The sequence below is a fragment of the Rhinoderma darwinii genome, chromosome 4 (assembly GCF_050947455.1).
Source record: "Rhinoderma darwinii isolate aRhiDar2 chromosome 4, aRhiDar2.hap1, whole genome shotgun sequence".
Classification (NCBI taxonomy): Eukaryota; Metazoa; Chordata; class Amphibia; order Anura; family Rhinodermatidae; genus Rhinoderma; species Rhinoderma darwinii.
Genome location: NC_134690.1, coordinates 176,130,789 through 176,151,290, shown reverse-complemented (window position 1 = coordinate 176,151,290; position 20,502 = coordinate 176,130,789). Strand labels below are relative to the sequence as shown.

The following is a 20,502-nucleotide window of genomic DNA, read 5'->3' as shown; positions in this document are numbered from 1 at the left end:
CACAATACATGGGAACGGCAGCACCCCTTTCCCTGTACGAGGTACCACCACAGTGACCCACAAGCCAGATTGCATCGTGGGCTATAACAAGTACATGGGAGGGGTTGATCTCTCAGATCAAGTGCTGAAGCCCTATATTGCCATGAGAAAAACAAGGGTGTGGTACAAAAAGGTGGCCGTGCACACGGTACAGGTGGCATTGTATAACACTTACGTGATACCCAAATGTGCTGGCCGGACAGGGTCATTACTTAATTTTCAGGAGGAGATTATCAAGGTGCTTGTGTTTGAAAACCAGGCAGGGGAGGGCCCAAGCACATCTGCTGAAAGCGAGGGTCGCCCGTATTGTACCAGGGCAACACTTTGACTGCATCATTCCCCAAACTACAAACGAAGGGAAGATCCCAAAAAAAGTGCAGAACGTGTAGCAAAAGGGGCGTAAGAAGGGGCACCACTTATCAGTGCGACACCTGTCCCGAGATACATGGCCTGTGAATAAAGGATTGCTTCAAGGCTTACCACACATCTATGAACTATTTTATAACACTTTGATTTGCTTTTCACAACTTACACCTGCCGCCACATTATATATTGAAATAGCAGTAAATACGGCAGAATTCAAATAAATTCAGACAAAAAACCTGTGGGGTCAAAATGCTAATTTTACCCTTAGATAAGTTCCTTGAGGGGTGTAGTGTTCTAAAAGGGGTCACTTTTGGGGTGTTTCCACTGTTTTGGTCCCTCAGGGGCTTTGCAAATGAGACATGGCCTCTGCAAACCATTCCAGCTAAATTTGAGCTCCAAAAGTCAAATGGCGCTCTTTCCATTCTAAGCCCTGCCGTTTGTCCAAACAGCAGTTTTTGACCACATATGGGGTATTACTCAGGAGAAACTGCTCTACAAATGTTGGGGTGCTTTTTTCTCCTTTATTTCTTGTGGAAATTAAAAACAATTAGCTAAACCTACATTTTATTGAAAGAAATGTAGATTTTCATTTTCACAGCCAACTTCCAATAATTTCTGCAAAAAAACCTGTGGGGTCAAAATGCTAACTATACCGCTAGATAAATTCCCTGAGGGTGTAGTTTCCAAAATGGGGTCACTTTTGGGGGGGGTTTCTACTGTTTTGGCACCACAAGACCTCTTCAAACTTTACAGGGTGCCAAAAATATATTCTAATAAAAAGGAGGCCCCAAAATCCACTAAGTGATCCTTTGCTTCTGAGGCCTGTGTGTTCAGTTCCATTACCACTCTAGGGCCACACGTAAGATATTTCTGAAAACTGCAGAACCTGGGCAATAAATATGGAGTAGAAATTCTCTGGTAAAACCTTGTGTTATAGGAACAAAATAGAATAAAACTGATTTTCTACAAAAATATGAAATTTGTAAATTTTACCTCCACGGTGCTGTAATTCCTGTAAAGCATCTAAAGGGTTAATAAACTTTCTAAAAGCTGTTTTTAATACTTTGAGGGGTGCAGTTTTTAAGATCGGGTGATTTATTGATTTATGGGGGGGGGGGGGGGTTCTAATATATAGTGTCCTTAGTCACTTTAGAACTGGTCCCTAAAAAAAATAACCATTTCAAATCCTCTTGAAAATGTGAGGAATTGCTGTTAAAGTTCTAAGCCTTGTAACGGCCTAGAAAAATAAAAGAATGTTCAAAAAATGATGCCAACATAGAGAGGACATATGGGATATGTGAACCGGTAACTATTTTGTGTGGTATTATTATCGGTCTTTCAAGCAGATACATTTAAATTTAGAAAAATGAAAATTTGTACACATTTTCTCAAAATTTTGGTGCATTTTACAAATAAACACAAAGTATCGACCAAATTTTACCACTAACTTAAAGTCCAATGCGTCACGAGAAAACAATCTCAGAATCTCTTGGATGCATGAAAGCATTCCAAAGTTATTACCACATAAAGTGACACACGTCAGTTTTGAAAAAAGATGGCCTGGTTCAGAAGGCAAAAACTGGCTTAAAGGGGCTCTGTCACCACATTATAAGTGGCCTATATTGTACATGATGTGATCGGCGCTGTAATGTAGATTACAGCAGTGTTTTTTTAATTAAGAAAAACCATAATTTTTGACGGAGTTATGAGCAATTTTAGCTTTATGCTAATGAGTTTCTTAATGAACAACTGGACATGTTTTACTTTTTACCAACTGGGCGTTGTGGAGAGAAGTGTATGACGTCATACACTTCTCCCCATTCATTTACACAGCACATAGCGATATAGCTATATCACTATGTGCAGCCACATACACAAACACTAACATTACTGCAGTCCGGACAATGAATAGACATTACCTCCAGCCAGGACGGGATGTGTATTCAGAATACAGACCATTTTGTTAGCGTCTGTGTGAGACTACAGCAGAGCACAGCGAGATCTTGCTGTAAATGACAATTTACAGCGTAATCTCACAAGACTACGCCTGCTGTGCTGTAAATCACAGAGAAGTGTCAGAATTCTGAATACACATCCCGTCCTGGCTGGAGGTGATGCCTATTCATTGTCAGGACACTTGAGTAACGTTAAAAAAAATTATTTTTTTTTTTAGTTAAACAGTTAGTGTATAAGGCCTCATTCACACGACAGGGTCCGAGTGTCGGCCGGGAAAATCGTCCGTTTTTGGCCGATTTTCCCGGCCGGTTTGCATCTGTTTTGCATCCGTTCCGGGCCGAGTTGCCGTTTTTACCGGCCGATTTGCATCCGTTTTTTTCCCTGTCCGTTTTAAAATCGGATGAATTTCATTTAATTGTTGCCACACACAGCCCTTTGTAGATAATGCCACAGCCCCCCTGGTAGGTAATGCCACCCAGCCCCCTGTAGGCGATGCCACACAGCCCCCTGCAGGCGATGCCACCCTGTCCCCTGCAGGCGATGCCACCCTGTCCCCTGCAGGCGATGCCATCCAGTCCCCTGTAGGCGATGTCACCCAGTCCCCTGTAGGCGATGCCACACAGCCCCCTGTAGGCGATGCCACACAGCCCCCTGTAGGCGATGCCACACAGCCCCCTGTAGGCGATGCCACACTGCCCCCTGTAGGCGAGGCCACCCACCCTGCCCCCTGTAGGCGAGGCCACCCACCCTGCCCCCTGTAGGCGAGGCCACCCACCCTGCCCCCTGTAGGCGAGGCCACCCACCCTGCCCCCTGTAGGCGATGCCACCCACCCTGCCCCCTGTAGGTGATGCCACCCTGCCCCCTGTAGGTGATGCCACCCTGCCCCCTGTAGGTGATGCCACCCTGCCCCCTGTAGGTGATGCCACACAGTCCCCTGTAGGTGATGCCACACAGTCCCCTGTAGCTTCCACCCATCCCCCCCCCCTTCCAGGAGAAGTCACTGACTTCAATGTATATATATGGACAGTGTAGTCACTGACTTCTCCTGAAGAGGAATTCCCTGCCACAGGTCGGGAATTCCGCTTCAGAAGTGAGTGACGTCACTGTGTCCATATATGGACAGTGTAGTCACTCACTTCTCCTGTAGCGGAATCCCCGGCCATAGAGTCGGGGATTTCGCTGCAGAAGTGAGTCACTACGCTGTGTCCATATATGGACAGTGTAGTCACTCACTTCTCCTGTAGTGGAATCCCCGGCCATAGAGTCGGGGATTCCGCTGCAGAAGTGAGTGACTTCGCTGTGTCCATATATGGACAGTGTAGTCACTCACTTCTCCTGTAGCGGCATCCCCGGCCATAGAGTCGGGGATTCCGCTGCAGAAGTGCGTGACTTCGCTGTGTCCATATATGGACAGTGTAGTCACTCACTTCTCCTGTGGTGGAATCCCCGGCCATAGAGTCGGGGATTCCGCTGCAGAAGTGAGTGACTTCGCTGTGTCCATATATGGACAGTGTAGTCACTCACTTCTCCTGTGGTGGAATCCCCGGCCATAGAGTCGGGGATTCCGCTGCAGAAGTGAGTGACTTCGCTGTGTCCATATATGGACAGTGTAGTCACTCACTTCTCCTGTAGCGGAATCCCCAATCCCCGGCCGGGGATTGGGGATTCCGACTCCTACAGCGAGCAATAAAAGATCCTCCTCCTCACATGCACTCTGCACTGTGAGGAGGAGGAGAGTGCGCGAGCGACTGTAGACCCGGCCATCACTCGGGACACATTCCGGTGATGGCCGTGTATTACCCGGCCCCATAGACTTCTATGGGAGCCGGGCGGCCGGGCACCCGGCTGAAAATAGAGCATGTCCTATTTTTTGACGGGCGGTTTTCCCGGCCGTCAAAAAAATCGGTCGTGTGAATAGCCCCATTAGGGGTCTATTATTCCTAATGCAGCCGGGTGCCGGCCGATTTATGAACGGCCGGGAATCCCTGTCGTGTGAATCCCGCCTAAGTGATTAAACATTGTTCTAAATTTTTTCACGAGTCAGGAAATATTATAAATTAGATTCTAATTTATAACATTTCCCAGTGCTGGTCACTAGATGGAGCCATTCCCAAAATTGCAGCATTGGCATGTGGTAAAGCAACCACATTGCTTTATGCTGCAAAATTTGAGAAAACTCGCTCGCTCTAGTGAGCTCACAGAATCCCCCCTCCTTTATCCTGGCTAGTGCAAGGAGAAAGGAGGGGATTGAACGGTCAAACCTCCTACACTGTGTGTCGCCATTTTTTGAGCTAACACACAGTGTAGTAGGTTTACATACAGTAGTAAACACACAGTAAAACACGTACATACACAGACCTAACTTACCTGCTCCTGCCGCCGCCGCTCCCTCCGCCCCATCTGCTACCTCCGCTCCAAGTGCACAAGTCCGGAAGCCGCGACCGGAAGTAGTAATCTTACTGTCCGGCCGCGGCTTCCGGTCCACAAGAAAATGGCGCCGGACGTCGCTCGGCCGAAGACCTTCAATTTGGACTGTGTGGGAGCGGCGAATGCGCCGTTCCCACACATACGGCGTACAGCATAGTGGATGGAACGGCCCCGTTCGCATTCACTATGGGGCTGTATGTGCCGTATTCCATGTCTGTATGTGTCGTTAATCGACACATACAGAGATGGCAAAAAAAATGGCAGCCCCCACAGACAAGAAAAAATAATAAAAAGTAAAACGCAAACACACAAATAAATCAAAAATGTTTTAATAAAACACTAAAAGCAAATTGATATAGAAAAAAATTTTTCTCGCCACACTTGTCCTTTAATGTGTGTATGTGGCTGCACAGTGATCTAGTAAGATCACGATGTGCTAGGTAAATGAATGGGGAGAAGTGTATGATGCTGATTGGTCAGCGTCATACACTTCTCTCCACAACGCCCAGTTGGTCAAAAAGTAAAACACGCCCAGTTGGGCATTAAGAAAGTCATTAGCATAAAGCTAAAATAGGTCATAACTGTCAAAAATTATCGTTTTTCTAAATTAAAAAAAACACTTACCTACATTACAGCGCCGATCACATTATCTACAAGATAGGGCACTTATAATGTGGCGACAGAGCCTCTTTAAGGTGTCCTTAAGGGGTCAAAAGGGGCTGTCTGATGAGACTTAAGGAATAAAAATAAATATGAGACAAATCAGAAAACTGCAGATTAGATGGATGTCCTTTGATGGTTTCACCAAAGTGTGGATTTTTGAGTGCTCCGATGCAAATTGTATTTAGAGTGCACTGCACTGTTCACATGGAGGTAGACATTACGTAACGGAGATGTAAATCGACAAAGGCGCTATTCATTGTTAACTAGGTTTTAGTACGTCCTCATTAGTTAGTTTGTACAACTGTTAAAGGAGACTGCTGCAGAGTGCAACCATCTTGTTTTACACGCTGAAGTCTGTTGTGCTTTCTAGCTCGCCTACCAGCTATTCTCCCATTTCTTATGCAATGTCCTAATAAATAGCATAACCTTGCTAACGGACATTACCATTCATCTAAACAAGTCGAGCCTCAATAACAGCTCAAAAAGGTGTAGGTTCAATCTCCTCCTCATGCACCTATGATTTTGTGATTGCAAAGTGCATTCAAGTGGCTGTAGGGGTCCAGGCACTACTCCTATTTCACCAAATAATGGGATACTCCGCTCATGGGAAAGGTATTACTATTACCACATTAGCAAGTGAGTAGGATGTGACGGTTTCAGCTCAATACAATCAAAGATTTATACAGATATTTGACACCTTTTATTGTGCAGTTTTGTTTTGTTTTTTTAATACCGGACAGTAATACATAAGACTGATAGCAATAATTCAAAATATTTAAATCCTGAATTTCAAACCAGTATTTACTTTAAAAATGAAAGAAAGTCCTCTCAGAAAATGTAAATACCATACCCATAAAAAAGGATGACAAAGGAACAATTTTAGATTTTCAGTGACATCGGTCAACAAAATGAAGGCAATAACCCAAAATACATTTAGAACATTTACAATTTTGAAAAAAAAAGTCAAAGCCTTAATTCTGTAGACTTACCCAAACTTAATTGCCCACATATTTTCTTAGTTGTTTTAGTGATGTCCAATACTCTTGACAATTAAAACCTTGTAGTCTCTAATCTTTGTGATCTAATTCACACCTGTAATTTCGATGGCACGTTCATAAAAACATTTTACAGGCTGTCCCATTACGATACTTAGTGCACTTATAATCTGGTGACAGAGCCTCTATCTGCTACATAATGTGATCGACACTAATGTAGACAACAGTGGTTTGTATTTTGAAAAACAATCAATTTTGAGCAAGTTATGCACAATTTTAGATTTATGCCAATTTCTTAGAGAACTGGGCGTGTTTTTACTTTTTTACCAACTGGGCGTTGTAAAGACAAGTGTATGACGCTGACCAATCTGTGACCAATCAGGGTCATAAACTTCTCTCCATTCATTTTTAGCAGTACTCACAACACAGAGTGATCTCGCGAGATCACGCTGTGCGGTCACATACTCCCTCATTAGCTTTACAGAAGTGTCTTGAGAGTGAATAGACATCGCTTTCAGCCAGGATGTGATGTCTATTCACACTCCCGACACTTCGGTAAAGTTTCTGTGAATGACAACACAGAGTGATCTCACGAGATCACGCCGTGCTGTGTGAGTAAATCCCAAAGAAACTTTACCAAAGAGTTGGGAGTGTGAATAGACATCGCATAAAAAAAAGTTATAATCTGGTGACAGAGCCTCTTTAAGGGGGTCTACACAGGACGATTATCGAACAGACGAGCGTTAGTATAAGGGTATGTTCACACACACTAATTACGGACATAACTCGGGCGTTTTTGCCCCGAATTACGTCCGAAAAATGCGCCTCGATAGCGTTGACAAACATCTGCCCATTGAAAGCAATGGGCTGACGTTTGTCTGTTCACACGAGGCGTATATTTACGCGCCGCTGTCAAATGACGGCGCATAAATAGACGCCCACGTCAAAGAAGTGACCTGTCACTTCTTTGGACGTAATTGGAGCCGTTATTCATTGACTCCAATAAAAAGCAGCGCCAATTACGTCCGTAATGGACGCGGCGTTCAGGTGCCTGCATATCCCGTTACGGCTGAAATTACGGGGATGTTTTCTCCTGAAAACATCCCAGTAATTTCAGCCGTTACGGACGCTGTTGTGTGAACATACCCTAACGCTCGTTGCCGATAATTGCCCTGTGTAAACAGGGGAACGATCAGCAGATGAATGAGCAAACACTATCTGCTGGTCTTCTAGTTTTAAAAAAGTAAAATATCGTCGTCGGCAGCACATCTCCCTGTGTAAACAGGGAGACGCGCTGCTAACATGATAATGTATGGGAACAAGCGATCAGAGTAACGACCGCTCGTTCCCATCCATAGCTCCGTGCAAAAGGAGCAAGCGAGGCCTTTACTTTACTGTGCTTAGACCTATCAGAAGATATCCCCACTACAGGATAGTGCTATAAGCCCTCTAAAAAATTACCTTCCCTCTATGAAATACATATGCACTAACAGGGCAAATGACAAGGTGTAGTCCCAATAGGACAATCCCTTGAAGACTTGATTCACCCAGTGTTTTGCTGCGTTTTTCTGTTATTTTTTTTTTAAAGAAAGCCAGATGTTAATTAAAGCCTATAGTGAAATATCGAAAGAACTACCTACACTGCGTTTTTGAGGCAATTTTGTGGTTAGTGGCTTTTTTTTTCCCCAAACGCAACATGCTCTGGGTTTGGGGCCCCCTGTTCTCACGATCGGTGTGGGTCCCAGTGGTGGAATACGCCACTAGAAACACCATTAAAATAAATAAAAGTACCCGCATGTTAGGCCCCCGATTGCCACCCGCATTTTCGGGCCGTGCTCCCATACAAAGTATGGGAGCACGGCCCGCATAATGCAAAAGAACGGAAATGTTCCATAATTTTCAGAACATTTCCACGGCACGGACACACATCCGTAGCGATATGGAAAGGTGTCCGCGTTCAACGAAAGTGAACGGTCCGCAAAAACGTTTTTATTACGGTCGTGTGCATTGGTCCTTAGGGTATGTTCACACGCTTAACAAAAAACGTCTGAAAATACGGCGCTCCTTATTTTCAGACGTTTTTTGAGCAACTCACGTTTTTCGCTGCGTTTTTTTACGGCCGTTTTCGGAGCGGTTTTCAATAGAGTGAATTAAAAACGCCTCCAAAAACGTCCCAAGAAGTTTTCTGTAATTTTTTGGACGAGCCGTCATTTTACGCGCCATCTTTTGACAGCGACGCGTAAAGTTACACCTCGTCTGAACAGAACATCGTAAAACCCATTGCAAGCAATAGGCAGATGTTTGCAGATGTAATTGAGCCGTCTTTTCAGGCGTAAAACGCCTGAATTACATCTGAAAATAGGTAGTGTGAACATCCCTTACAATTTAGTTAGGCCCCATGCACACAACCGTAATTACAGACCCATTCTATTCTATTGGCCACGGACACCATTCAATATTTTTACTGATGGGTGTCCGTCCTGAGAAAGATTATAGAACCTGTCCTATTCTTGTCAGTAATTACGGCAAGGACTCTCCCATAGAAGTCTATGGGAGCTTCCGTAAATCCGGGAGGTATACGGATGTGCATCCGTATACAATTTGTATTTACGTAAGTATTTCTATGCAACATGCGGATGACAATTTGCATCCTCCTTTTTCACAGACCCGTATATACTGATGAAATACGGATGCCTACTGATCCGTATTTACTGACAGTAATTCTGGATAGATGAAAATACTGTTCTGTGCATGAGGCCTACCGTAAAAACGCCCGTAATTATTGGCAACGTTTGTGTATGGGAAGGGGCCGAGGCCGTTGAAAAATACAGAACACTATTGTAATTACGGCACGGGCAGGCCCATAGAAGTCTATGAGGCTCCCGTAATTACGGGTGGCTAAGTGTGCACCCGTAATTACGGGAGCTTTGTTAGGCAACGTCAGGGGATTTCAATTTTTGAATAAAGAGAAGCAGAGAAAATGGCGTCTGAGCGATCATGTGACCCTTTTAAGGGGTTTGGACATGATTGTAACATTTCCAGCCACCTTTTTTTACAGGTCCGTAAATACGGGTGGAATACTGGTTAAACACATGTGACAAAGGACCCGTATGTACGGCCAGCATTTACGGGAGGGGAAAAAAAAGCGGTCGTGTGCATGGGGCCTAAAGCTGCTGTTTTTTTAAGCGTTTTTTTCCTAATTCTGCATGTGAAGCTGGTCTAAAGGCAGCCAGACTAGAACACTAAAATCTATAAAGTAATCCATTTTTGAACTTCCACTGAAAACTTCCCTTGTAAAAAGTTTAGCACATTAAAGTATTATCGTACCTCCACACTCCGGAACGATGATCAGGACAGAATACAGTTCCATAAAAGCAGTCCAACGTCTGGATAAACCTGTAGTACCATCCCAGTGTAGGCATTTCACTTAATACTTCTTGTGTTATAACTTCATTAGTGTCCTACATTCCCAATACCCAAGTACACATGACTTTTCAGGCACTGTAAGTCTTGGAAACATTGTGAGCACAATTTCCTGTAACAGAACACAAAACTATAAAACATCTCATTGATCGGCACTCGTTTGCTCCTTTCACAAGGGGGCTAGTATGGGGATGAGCTCGATTACTATGATCACTCGTCCACATACATTTATCTCATGTTGGCAGCAAGTCTCCCTATGATGTGCTGCCGACTATAATATTTTCGGCTGCATAAGCTATAGAATCAGCTTATAAAAGAGCGTTTGCTCGTTCATCGTCTGATCTTGACCCTGTTTACACAGGGCAATGATTGGGAACGAGCGATCTACGAACACTCGTTTGCCCGATAATTGGCCGGTGTAAAAGGGCCTAAAGTTTCTGCTCAGAATGATTATCTAAGTACGTTCAGCATCTACGCTGGGAAAGATTCTGGTGCATACGACAAACGTATCCAAACGGCCCCAATTACCCAATGGATGCCAAAACAGTCTAAAATAAGTAGCTGCTAGGGCTGGTATGTATTGGCGCACCATCCCCCCCCCCCCCCCCACACACACACTTTTTTTTACAAAGGCATAAATGATATGCCTTTACACTGCTGGTAATGTTTAGTCAAAATCATAAGTCCACAAAGGGCAATCTTAAGGGTGCAATCACACGTGGCTTAGAAATACGCCACAAATTCCGTAACAGTAATCCCTCAGCGGAATTACAGTTGCGAATTTGCACCAGCTTTGCTGCTTGTGTTGCAAAATTTCTCTTAGCATTGAAGTCTATGATGAAATTCCACATCCAAAATCCGCAACAATATTCAGAAAATGCTACAGAAATTATTTCCACAGCAGAGAAATTCTGCACATAAATTTAAACCATGTATGGGTTGCGGATTTTGTTCCCAACATAGAAATACATGGTGTCAATTTCCACAGTGGATTTTTCCTTAAAAATTGTGCCACGTGTAACTTTACCCTGAAGCTGATATAGATTTATATTTTGTATAGGTTCACTTCCGCTAGTATTTTAGGAACTGGCTATTCATCAATTACATTATCTACTTCAGTTACACTAATTTCTCCAGACAAAAATTTGAATCATTTTGGCACAACTGCCAACATTAACAAAATAAATACCACTTAATGCATATAAAACTACAGGTGCAAGAACAAACGCACACTATAAGAACTAGTAGTACGAGAAAAAAACAAAAAAACAAAACTGAAAAGTAGTGTGGGCAAGCTATGAAAACAGAAAGGCACATACTTTATTAAATATATAGATACACTATCCACGCGAGTAAAACATCTAAAAAGAAATACAAAAAGAACCTGCCGGTCATGCTTGATAACCGTATATACACCAAAGCGAGCTCAATGTACTATATCATGTCACACAGATGGCACTGATACAGGGATGTATGGATTTAAATATTTTATGGTCTATCGGATATCTTGATAATCTACATTATCGGCATATCTGATATAGTACACTGATATAGCTTTGCTGTTTGTATGTGTGGATAGCGAATCTATGTAAGCAATAAAGTATGATATATACCTTATGTGATAATTGGTGCACAGGTGCCCCATCATACACACTACTTCTCTATTTTTTTCTTGTATTATACACAACTTGCACAACTCTTGCCATCCCATGTCTTTATGCTCAACAGGTCATACATAAAAATAGCACTTTATAATGTAAAATAAAATGAGGTAAACAAATACTACAGGTAAAAAAATAAAAAAGGAACTATCTGGTTTAGGAAATCCATTTTCAAAGACCATATTTGGGAATTTTGAGTGAATAGTGGGGGACCCCACATTCAGGACCATAATCTGAGCAGGCCAGAAAGAGATTTCCTCCCGAATCTGGCATCTCTGTACATTACACACACAGCTCACTCTTTTGAATGGAAACTTGTGTAATATTTCCTTTCACGGTCACCTGCTGTCCTTTTGCTGTTGCCAAGCTTTATATAAAAAAAGATAAAAACATTTTTTTTTATAATCCTTAGATGCCTTTGAATAAGAAAACTTAGGAGATACATTAAAAATCCACAGCATAACATGTAAAATTAAAGGAAGCATTTACCCTGGACTGACTGCATAGTCTACACTAAAATGTAAACTGATCAAAGAATTTACAGAAACTGATGAGTTCTTCATTCTGGCTACCTGCAGTCTCCACTAGAGGGAGCTTGGTGAACACTGTTATATAGTGAACTAACAATAACAGTATACAGTAAGCTCCCATGCTTCCTATATAGGTTGCTACAGGTTTTAAATCTGCGTCTACGCAGCAGGGCTTCAGTCACCATCTGGAGGCTTGCAGCTAATTGTCAGGGGACACTTCCATGAAAAAAGGGATAGTCCGAAGTGGGTATATTTTGTGTACAGGAGTTTGACATAAGTATACAAACTAGGACAGTAGTGTTGTGTAAGATCATGATTCACTTGCACAAGCTTTGTTTTCATACAAGCACTAAAGTACAAAGCAGGTATTTTAAAAAAAGGGAAACCATGAAGAATAAAATAAACCCACACCTAAATGCTGCGTTATGGCCCTGAATTGAACCAAGACATCTGTCAAAGTGCCAGGCCAGTTACAGTTCACTTTATACATTAACACTTGTGTAAGAAAGGCGAACGGGGGGCACCGAGCTGCATGTAAGAAGTTATATCTGCATTATATTCAGTAACCCAAAGAGCAGACTATGTAGCACAATTTGCAATTGCTGGTGAAATTACTTATTAATCAATTCTATTCATTCATTTTTTTTTTTGGTCTTTGCATAGTTAAAATGGATATTAAAGTCACGTTAAAAAAAAAAAAAAAAAAGAACTGTGTTCTGTTGTCTAACCTACTCGAGACAAACAAAGAGTGTGTTGTCTGAAAGGGAAACACTGTTCCATCACAATCTTCTCGCACAGAAAGCACTGTGCCCATTTTACAGATCCAGAACTATTCTTTTTTCTTCATGCCAATTCGGCCATCTCCTTTCCTTGAAGATTTGTTGACTGTTGATTCAAAGTTCCAGTCAGCGGAGGTCAAGAGCTGCTGGGTCTTCTTATAGGTCCAATATGGGTTCAGTATAAGAGTTACTAAAGTCAGCCCAACAAAGAAGAAGGCTACATACAACAATGCCACAGATCTCACTAGGCGATCCAAGTTGTAAAGTGATACCCACCACAGGTGATAGGTAAGGACCATGCGGCAATGGAACATGTGAATCATAATCCACTGATTCGCCTTCCAAAATAATGTTTGTGACCAGCCCGCCTAGAAGAATGAAAAGAAACTACTAAGACATAGTACAGTAAATGCACAAAAAACAGAGATTGGACAGCAGCCCCACAGTGGACCTCTACCCTGGAACCACACCGTGCATCAACAAGTTACCGTATCATTATGGGCTATATTGAGCCATTTTTTGCAACCATTTTCATTGCTCTATTTTATGCATTTAAATGAAAAACTAAAGCAACTTTGCAAATAGATTAAAAACATCCTATTGTATGTGTCAGCAGCTCCTATGCAAACCTCATGTGTAGTGTGATCCCGCAGTCGTGGATCCCGCTGCCTCGTCTCCTACTGTTTGTAGGTTAGAGCGAAGTAAGATTCTAGAGTTTACATTTGCTGACTATACAACAGAATGCTAGTGGAGCTTAACTTTTAACTATGGTCCTTTTGCAGGACAAGGGTTTTTATTTCGTTTTTTTTTCAATGGCACTATTTTAGTGTTCATATAATTTATTAGCTTTTAGTGTAAGGGAATGCAAAACAAAAAAAAAACACAGCACTTCTGCCATTGATTTTTGCGTTTCTTTTCCCCGCTGTTTAACATGCAGTAAGAAGAACACGTTAACTGTATTCTCCAGGTCGATAAGAATGCAGCAATACCAAATATGTATAGTTTTTTTTAATGTTTTAGTACTTCACAATAAGGCCATGATCACACACGCAGTTTTAATACGGTTTTTGGCTCCGTTTTTTTTTTTCAGCAAACACAGGAGAGGACACAAAAGAGAGGAAAGGCATCACACTATTCTTTATACATTTTCTTCCTTTCGGATCCACCTTTGCTTTGACTAAAAAAAAAAAAAAAAAAAAACAAAAAAAAAAAAGCAACAAAAAACGGAGTGTAATCCTGGCCTACAAACATGTTTGTATCACTGCATTCCAAGAGCCATAACTTAATTTTTTTGTAACTATTTTTATCCCATTAGGGGACTCGAGGCAGTGATCTTTTTATCACTTGTACAATGCTTTGGAATACATAGCAGGCAAAAATGCTTTGGAATATCAATGGCCTAATTGCCACATACAATGGTAGACTTGAGGGGCCTTGTTAGTCCCCCAGCTGTCATGGTAACCCCACTGGCCCCCCGAAACCGCGTCACTGGGTGTCGATGGGCTGACAGGGGGAGCCCCCTCCTTCTGTCAAACACCTTAGATGCAGCAGTTTCCATTGTCCGTGGCATTTTAGGGTTTAAACTGGCAGAATATGTGTCGATCCCGGCAGTTAAGGCAGGAGCCCGGCTGCGTGTTCCTGTCGCTAATCTCATGATTACAGTGGCACTGCTCATGATGGATATTTTTGTTGGGGAACAATTTTATGCTTACCTTTAACAGCATCCATGAAATACAGGTGAATGGAGTACTCATCTCTAATAATAATGTGGCCATTGGCAAATAATGTCCTGCTGTACTGCAGAACACAGCACCAAAATATCCTAGAAAAGCAAAAATGTGGTGGACAGCCAAAAGGATATCAAAGGTCCAGAACACAAAATTAGACGTGTGAAGAGCAAGGTTTTCAAATAGAAAGAACCCAGTTGCTATCATTATAGTAAAAAAAGCCCAGCCCTGCTGACCAGTGACCTGGTCCTGGAGGAGAATTGGGTCAATAAGTAACGCAGTTAGCCCAGCCACAATGCACTGGACCCCAAATACTGCCCGTGTAGCTGCAAGATTCCAAAATACCTTCTCTTTGGCAGAGAGTGATCTATAGGTGGCAAAGAGTCCTACTGATGCAAGGTGCCAAAATACAAAAATGCCCAAATAGACTAGGAATCCCCCCACTATTAGAATCAGACGGGTGTTCCATGACGTGTAGTGCAAATCAAAGTCTAAGCTAAGCAGGGCAGCCATGGGATCACGATGAGCAGCCATCATCCAGGTAGTACATGTTCCTCCTACTTGTATACAAGCATCTTCTTATACATCGTGTGGATGGTATACATCAGCAGAGGTAACGTTTCCTGCAGAAGGTCAAAAAGAAATATATAAACAGACAGAAAAATCTTGAAGCGTTCTCTTCTGTCAAACATCTGAGGGTCTTTAATACTACAAACAGCAGCTTAATAATGAAAATGCCAGATCTCTACGTTCTTTCAAGAAGCTCACACTGACTAGGGCTGCTTAATTATATTCCGCAGAACCAGTACCAGCTCTCAGGAAGAAAATAGAAGTCAACCCTTGAGTGTATGTTCACACAGGGCCGATTAGTCTATACTTACCCCCTGGCGTTGTCATAGCGACACCTTTTCCTCCCAGCTGTTCTCTGTGCAGCCCAACCACCAGGAATAACATTTTATCTCATATGACTGCTGCAGCCAATCACAGGCACATGAGATGCAGCATCATCACAGGGGGCCAGGCTGCAGGGAGACCCGAGTGACGCATCGCTATGGCAACACCAATGAAGGGAAGTATTGGCTTCTTTTCTGCAGCGTTTTCCACAGCAGCGATTCTGGACGATAATCTGCACCACAATTTGGTGTTGTCTTTTGGACGGAATTCTCTGCAGGTTCTAGGTCAGATGCGCTGCGTACATTTACACAAGGTACCCGACCTCTGAAAATACCCTATAGACCTCCCAGCATTCCTGACATGTCGGTTTTAGTATATATTAGTCCTTCTCAATGAATTAGAATATCAAAAAGTTTATTTATTTCAGTAATTCAGATATTCTAATTCATTGAGAAGGACTAGTATATGTATCACCCATGAAATAATAATTCTGCATCATCTCTCATAATTGTGTGTTGTGCCCTTCCTCTGTTATTCCTCATAGAAATGTATAAATAATTTGACAACTGGGTGTTTGTTTCTCTAGTCAATGGGGCGCGTTGCTACTGGTAACAGCCAGTTGTCCATGTATTCATAAATTTTTAGGAGGAATAACAGAGGAACAGCATAATGTAGAGTTCAAATAACTATCCGCACACATTAGATTTAATGGACACACAAGGAAACACGGATGTTATGCTAAAATCTGCTGTTTTGGAAGACGTTTCTCCAATGCATATGGGAAGCTTCACAATCCTTAGGGCCAGTTCACACAGAGTTTTTTGACGTGGAAACCGGGCCGCAAAACGTTCCAAAAATGCCTCCCATTGATTTCAAGGGGAGGCGGAGGCGTTTTTCCCGTGAGCGGAAAAACCGGCTCACGGGAATAAGAAGGGACATGCCCTACCTTCGGGCGCTTACCCCTCTGATGTCAATAGGAGGCAGAGAAAACGTATTTCACGGCGCTTTATGCCCGCTGCGGGCTCAATGGTGTTGGGCAAAAAACACTGTGCAGGCAGAGGAAAATCTGCTTCAAAATTCCAAACGGAATTTTGAGGAAGATTTTCCTCCTGCAAAAAACTCTGTGTGATTAGGATTTCTAGAGTTTTTGTCAAGCAGAAGAAAAAAAAAACCTGCATCCAAAAGTTCCTCAAAATTTTTCAAAATGCCGGCGGTTTTTGTTGCATTTTTTTTTTGGTTGAGAACTTTTCAATCGGTAATATCAGCTATTGTGGAGTCACTGTAATATCTGCTACTGTTGGGCTGCAAGGCGCTGGTTTTTTCTGCCTCTAAGGCCCTGTTCACACAGTATTTTGGCTCTGTTTTTGACACGGAAACAGTACTCAAAATCCCTGAAAATTAAATCACATATAAAAGTTGCCAGAATTTTTGCAGTGATCCCAAAAACCAGACATAGAGCAAAGTCACAGAGCAGAGCATTACCCAGTATGTATGAGGTATAGGAATGTAGCTGCAGGTAACACCCTCACCTCTGCACTTTATCCCTGACACATAGTAAAACATGCTAGGAGTGAACAGTGCCCAACATTCCCTAACCGTGCAGCAGTGCGTGGCTGCCGCCATGCCAGAGCTGACATTAAAGAATATTATATTTATATTACATATTCTATAATATTGCAATATAATGTTAGAGAACAAGGTGCATACAGAGAGCCTATAACAGATATGCGCACAGCACCGTCGCACAATTCCTTCACTCATACAGGGTGTTACTCACCGAGCAGCCGCAGCAGCGGTAACGATAAGACCGCGCTGATAACGCACTACACTATGTTACAGCCTGGCATCACAGCGCCACTACATCACATCACGTGATCAATGCTCATCCACAGCGCCCACTTCCTGCCTCTTCAGGCGCGTCACTACATGTGACTGCAGGGGGCGGAGGACTGTACCATTATCATCGGACACGAGGTGGGACAGTGCAGTTCTCGTATTACGCTGTTCACTCACGGGAGAAACACGCTGTGTCCCGTGTTTGTTACGTTCTGGAAAGTTTACCTCCCTCACAGATAAAGCAAAGTTCACACATAGCATATATGGAAATTAGATTTTTGCCCCGCTACCACAATGAGAAAACGCATTCGTTTTTGTTGCTTTAGGCCTGGTTCACATGGCATTTTAGTCCTACGGTTAGCTTGTACGTCAGGAAAGCTCCAGACATACACGCTTAATGTGTCCATAGGGCTCCAATAGCCCAACAGGGGCCAAAAGATTGCCTTTTGGCCCTCGTCGGGATGGTATAAGTTGGTATCTTTTCTTCTTTTTTCCCCCCAGTATGGAATATTGTAGTAGGCTGTGCTATTTCATCCTTGGGGATCCCAATGGAAAAAAAAGTATACTGCACGGTATACATTTTTTTTTTAACATGGGAGCCTATTTGTGACAGATATCACTATGGCGTCAGTAAGGTCTACGTGAAACACATACGTCAGGGAGCTTCCCCAAGGCTGGAGTCCCTGGGAAGAGCATCAGATAGCGCTACGGCCACGGATTCCGGCTCTGGGGAAGCCCCTGATGTCACTATCCATATATGGACAGTGATGTCTGGGGCCATTAACTACGAAGTTCACGGCCAGAGCATCGGAAACAGTCGAGCAGTGAGGAGGAACGGGTTTAAAGAGGCTCTGTCACCACATTATAAGTGCCCTATCTTGTACATAATGTGATCGGCGCTGTAATGTAGATAAGAGAAGTGTTTTTTATTTAGAAAAACGATAATTTTTGACGGAGTCATGACCTATATTAGCTTTATGCTAATGTATTTCTTAATGGACAACTGGGCGTGTTTTATTTTTTGACCAATTGGGCGTTGTGGAGAGAAGTGTATGATGCTGACCAATCAGTGACCAATCAGCGTCATACACTTCTCTCCATTCATTTACTCTGCACATAGTGTTCTAGCTAGATCACTATGTGCAGCCACATACACACACATTAACGTTACTGAAGTGTCCTGACAGTGAATAGAGATCACTACCAGCCAGGACGTGATGGATGTATATTCAGAATCCTGACACTTCGGTAACGTTTGTGTGAGATTTACAGCACAGCGTAATCTTTTTGAATGACAGTTTACAGCGTAATCTCACGAGATTACGCTTGCCTTGCTGTAAATCTCACACAAACGTTAGCGAAGTTTCAGGATTCTGAATACACATCACGTCCTGGCTGGTAGCGATGTCTATTCACTGTCAGGACACTTGAGTAAGGTTAATGTGTGTGTATGTGGCTGCACATAGTGATCTACCTAGATCACTATGTGCTGTGTAGTTGAATGGAGAGAAGTATAGGACTCTGATTGGTCAGCGTCATACACTCCTCTGTACAACGCCCACTTGGTCAAAAAGTTAAACACGCCCATTATGTGGAAGATAGGGCACTTATAATGTGGTGACAGAGCCTTTTTAAGACCCCCGTTCTCGCAATTAGTGGTGGGGCCCCCAGTGATCAGACGATTATTACCTATTCTGTGTAAAGGTGATAATTGTCGATTCTGGGAGAGCATTTCGGCACAATACAATAATTATAATAAACCAGTCTGACCATATAAAGGTGTGTCTAATGCTCACAGGTATTGTGTTGATATTTCAGATAGACAGGAATATAATTTGTGAGCCCAACAAACATGAGGCTCTCTCTGCAACACAAAGACGTTGTGTCCAGATGATTCATGTATGTGAATGAGATTTTGCATAGAAAAAAATGAATGCATTCTTAGACTGGACTCACACATGCAATTTTCGGTGCAGTTTTTGATGTGTTTTTTTGGTGTGTTTTTTTTTTTTAGCTAAACACAGGAATGGATATGAAAGAAAGCAGATGTATAAGTCGTCCCTTTTCTAAATTTTTATTTCCAGTTGGATCCATTTCTGGCTTTGGCTGGATCCACATGGGATGGAAATTCAGCAGATTTTTCCACAGTAATTCTGTAAGCAAAATACTTACCTTTTATGAGTGTATTTAGCTGCGCGTTTCACTCCTTCTACATTGAGAAGGCTGAAATCTGCAGTGAACATCCAGAACAGAATGAGCATGCAGGGGTTTTGAAGAAACGCAGCATTCTCAGATTTCCGTCCAGAAAATGTTCAGCAGCATTTGGATGAGATTTGTTCAAATCTCTTCCACATGCCTGGGACTGTAATCTGCAGCATTTCCATCCAGTGTGAATCCAGTCTTTATCTTAATGGGTTTTCCGGGTAAAAAAATGTTTTTTTGCTACTTTAAATTGCATGAAAATGACGTACGTATAGATGGACGCGGCGTAGGTCAACTGCGCCATTCCGCTGTTTTCAGTGGCAGTCATGTGACCACAGAACTCCATTCCTCGGATTCAGGCCAATGAAGTGGGTGGGTCACTCTGAGCTTTTTCTTTTACCCTCCTCTAAACCCCTTCACTACATCAAAATGCTTCTTGATAGCACAGCGCATGCTCGGGGAGAGCGCAAGAAGGCAACACACAAGTAGGGAGATGTATTTAGGTCACATGCTGTTGTGGCGCGCTGACTACTAGGGACGTGTATAGCCTAGTGACGTAGGGGACAGGCGGTCGTAACTGATGACTACCAATGAACTGTGGCACTGATGTGGTCACATGACCAGTGCTGAAACAGCTGGGTATGGTGCATCTGACCGACGTAGCGTCAATTTATAAGTAAGTAGTCTTCACTGGTCTTTTAACCCCTTAAAGACGCAGCCTAGTTTGGGCCTTAAGGCTCAGAGCCCATTTTTAAAATCTGACATATTTCACTTTATGTGGTAATAACGTCGGAATTCTTAAACGTATCCAAGCGATTCTGAGATTGTTTTCTTGTGAGACATTGGGCTTTATGTTAGTAGTAAAATTTGATCGATATATTCAGTGTTTATTTGTGAAAAATTGCTCAATTTAGAAAAATAGCATTTTTATGAATTTAAATGCTTCTGCGTGTAAAACAGATGGTTATACCACCCAAAATAGTTAGGGTATGTTCACACGCTA

At 42.7% G+C, this 20,502-nt stretch overlaps 1 protein-coding gene across 1 annotated transcript; it reads right to left on the bottom strand.

Annotated features, from left to right (window-relative positions):
- Positions 1–8,303: 8,303 nt before the first annotated feature.
- On the bottom strand, positions 8,304–17,367 carry CLN8 (CLN8 transmembrane ER and ERGIC protein). The gene is made up of 3 exons (XM_075861925.1): positions 17,239–17,367; positions 14,553–15,190; positions 8,304–13,208 (listed from the first exon to the last, which is right to left on the bottom strand). The coding sequence occupies exons 2-3, from the start codon at positions 15,102–15,104 to the stop codon at positions 12,891–12,893; spliced, it is 870 nt and encodes a 289-aa protein (XP_075718040.1). The 5' UTR covers positions 15,105–15,190; positions 17,239–17,367; the 3' UTR covers positions 8,304–12,890.
- Between the last annotated feature and the right edge of the window lie 3,135 nt (positions 17,368–20,502).

Bases quoted from the DNA above. Each gene is read 5' to 3' on its own strand.
- CLN8 (XM_075861925.1), bottom strand. From the start codon at position 15,104: ATGATGGCTGCTCATCGTGATCCCATGGCTGCCCTGCTTAGCTTAGAC. The intron at 13,209-14,552 runs GTAAGCATAAAA...TCATTCTTCTAG, and splicing joins TTTCATGGATGCTGTTAAAG to GCGGGCTGGTCACAAACATT.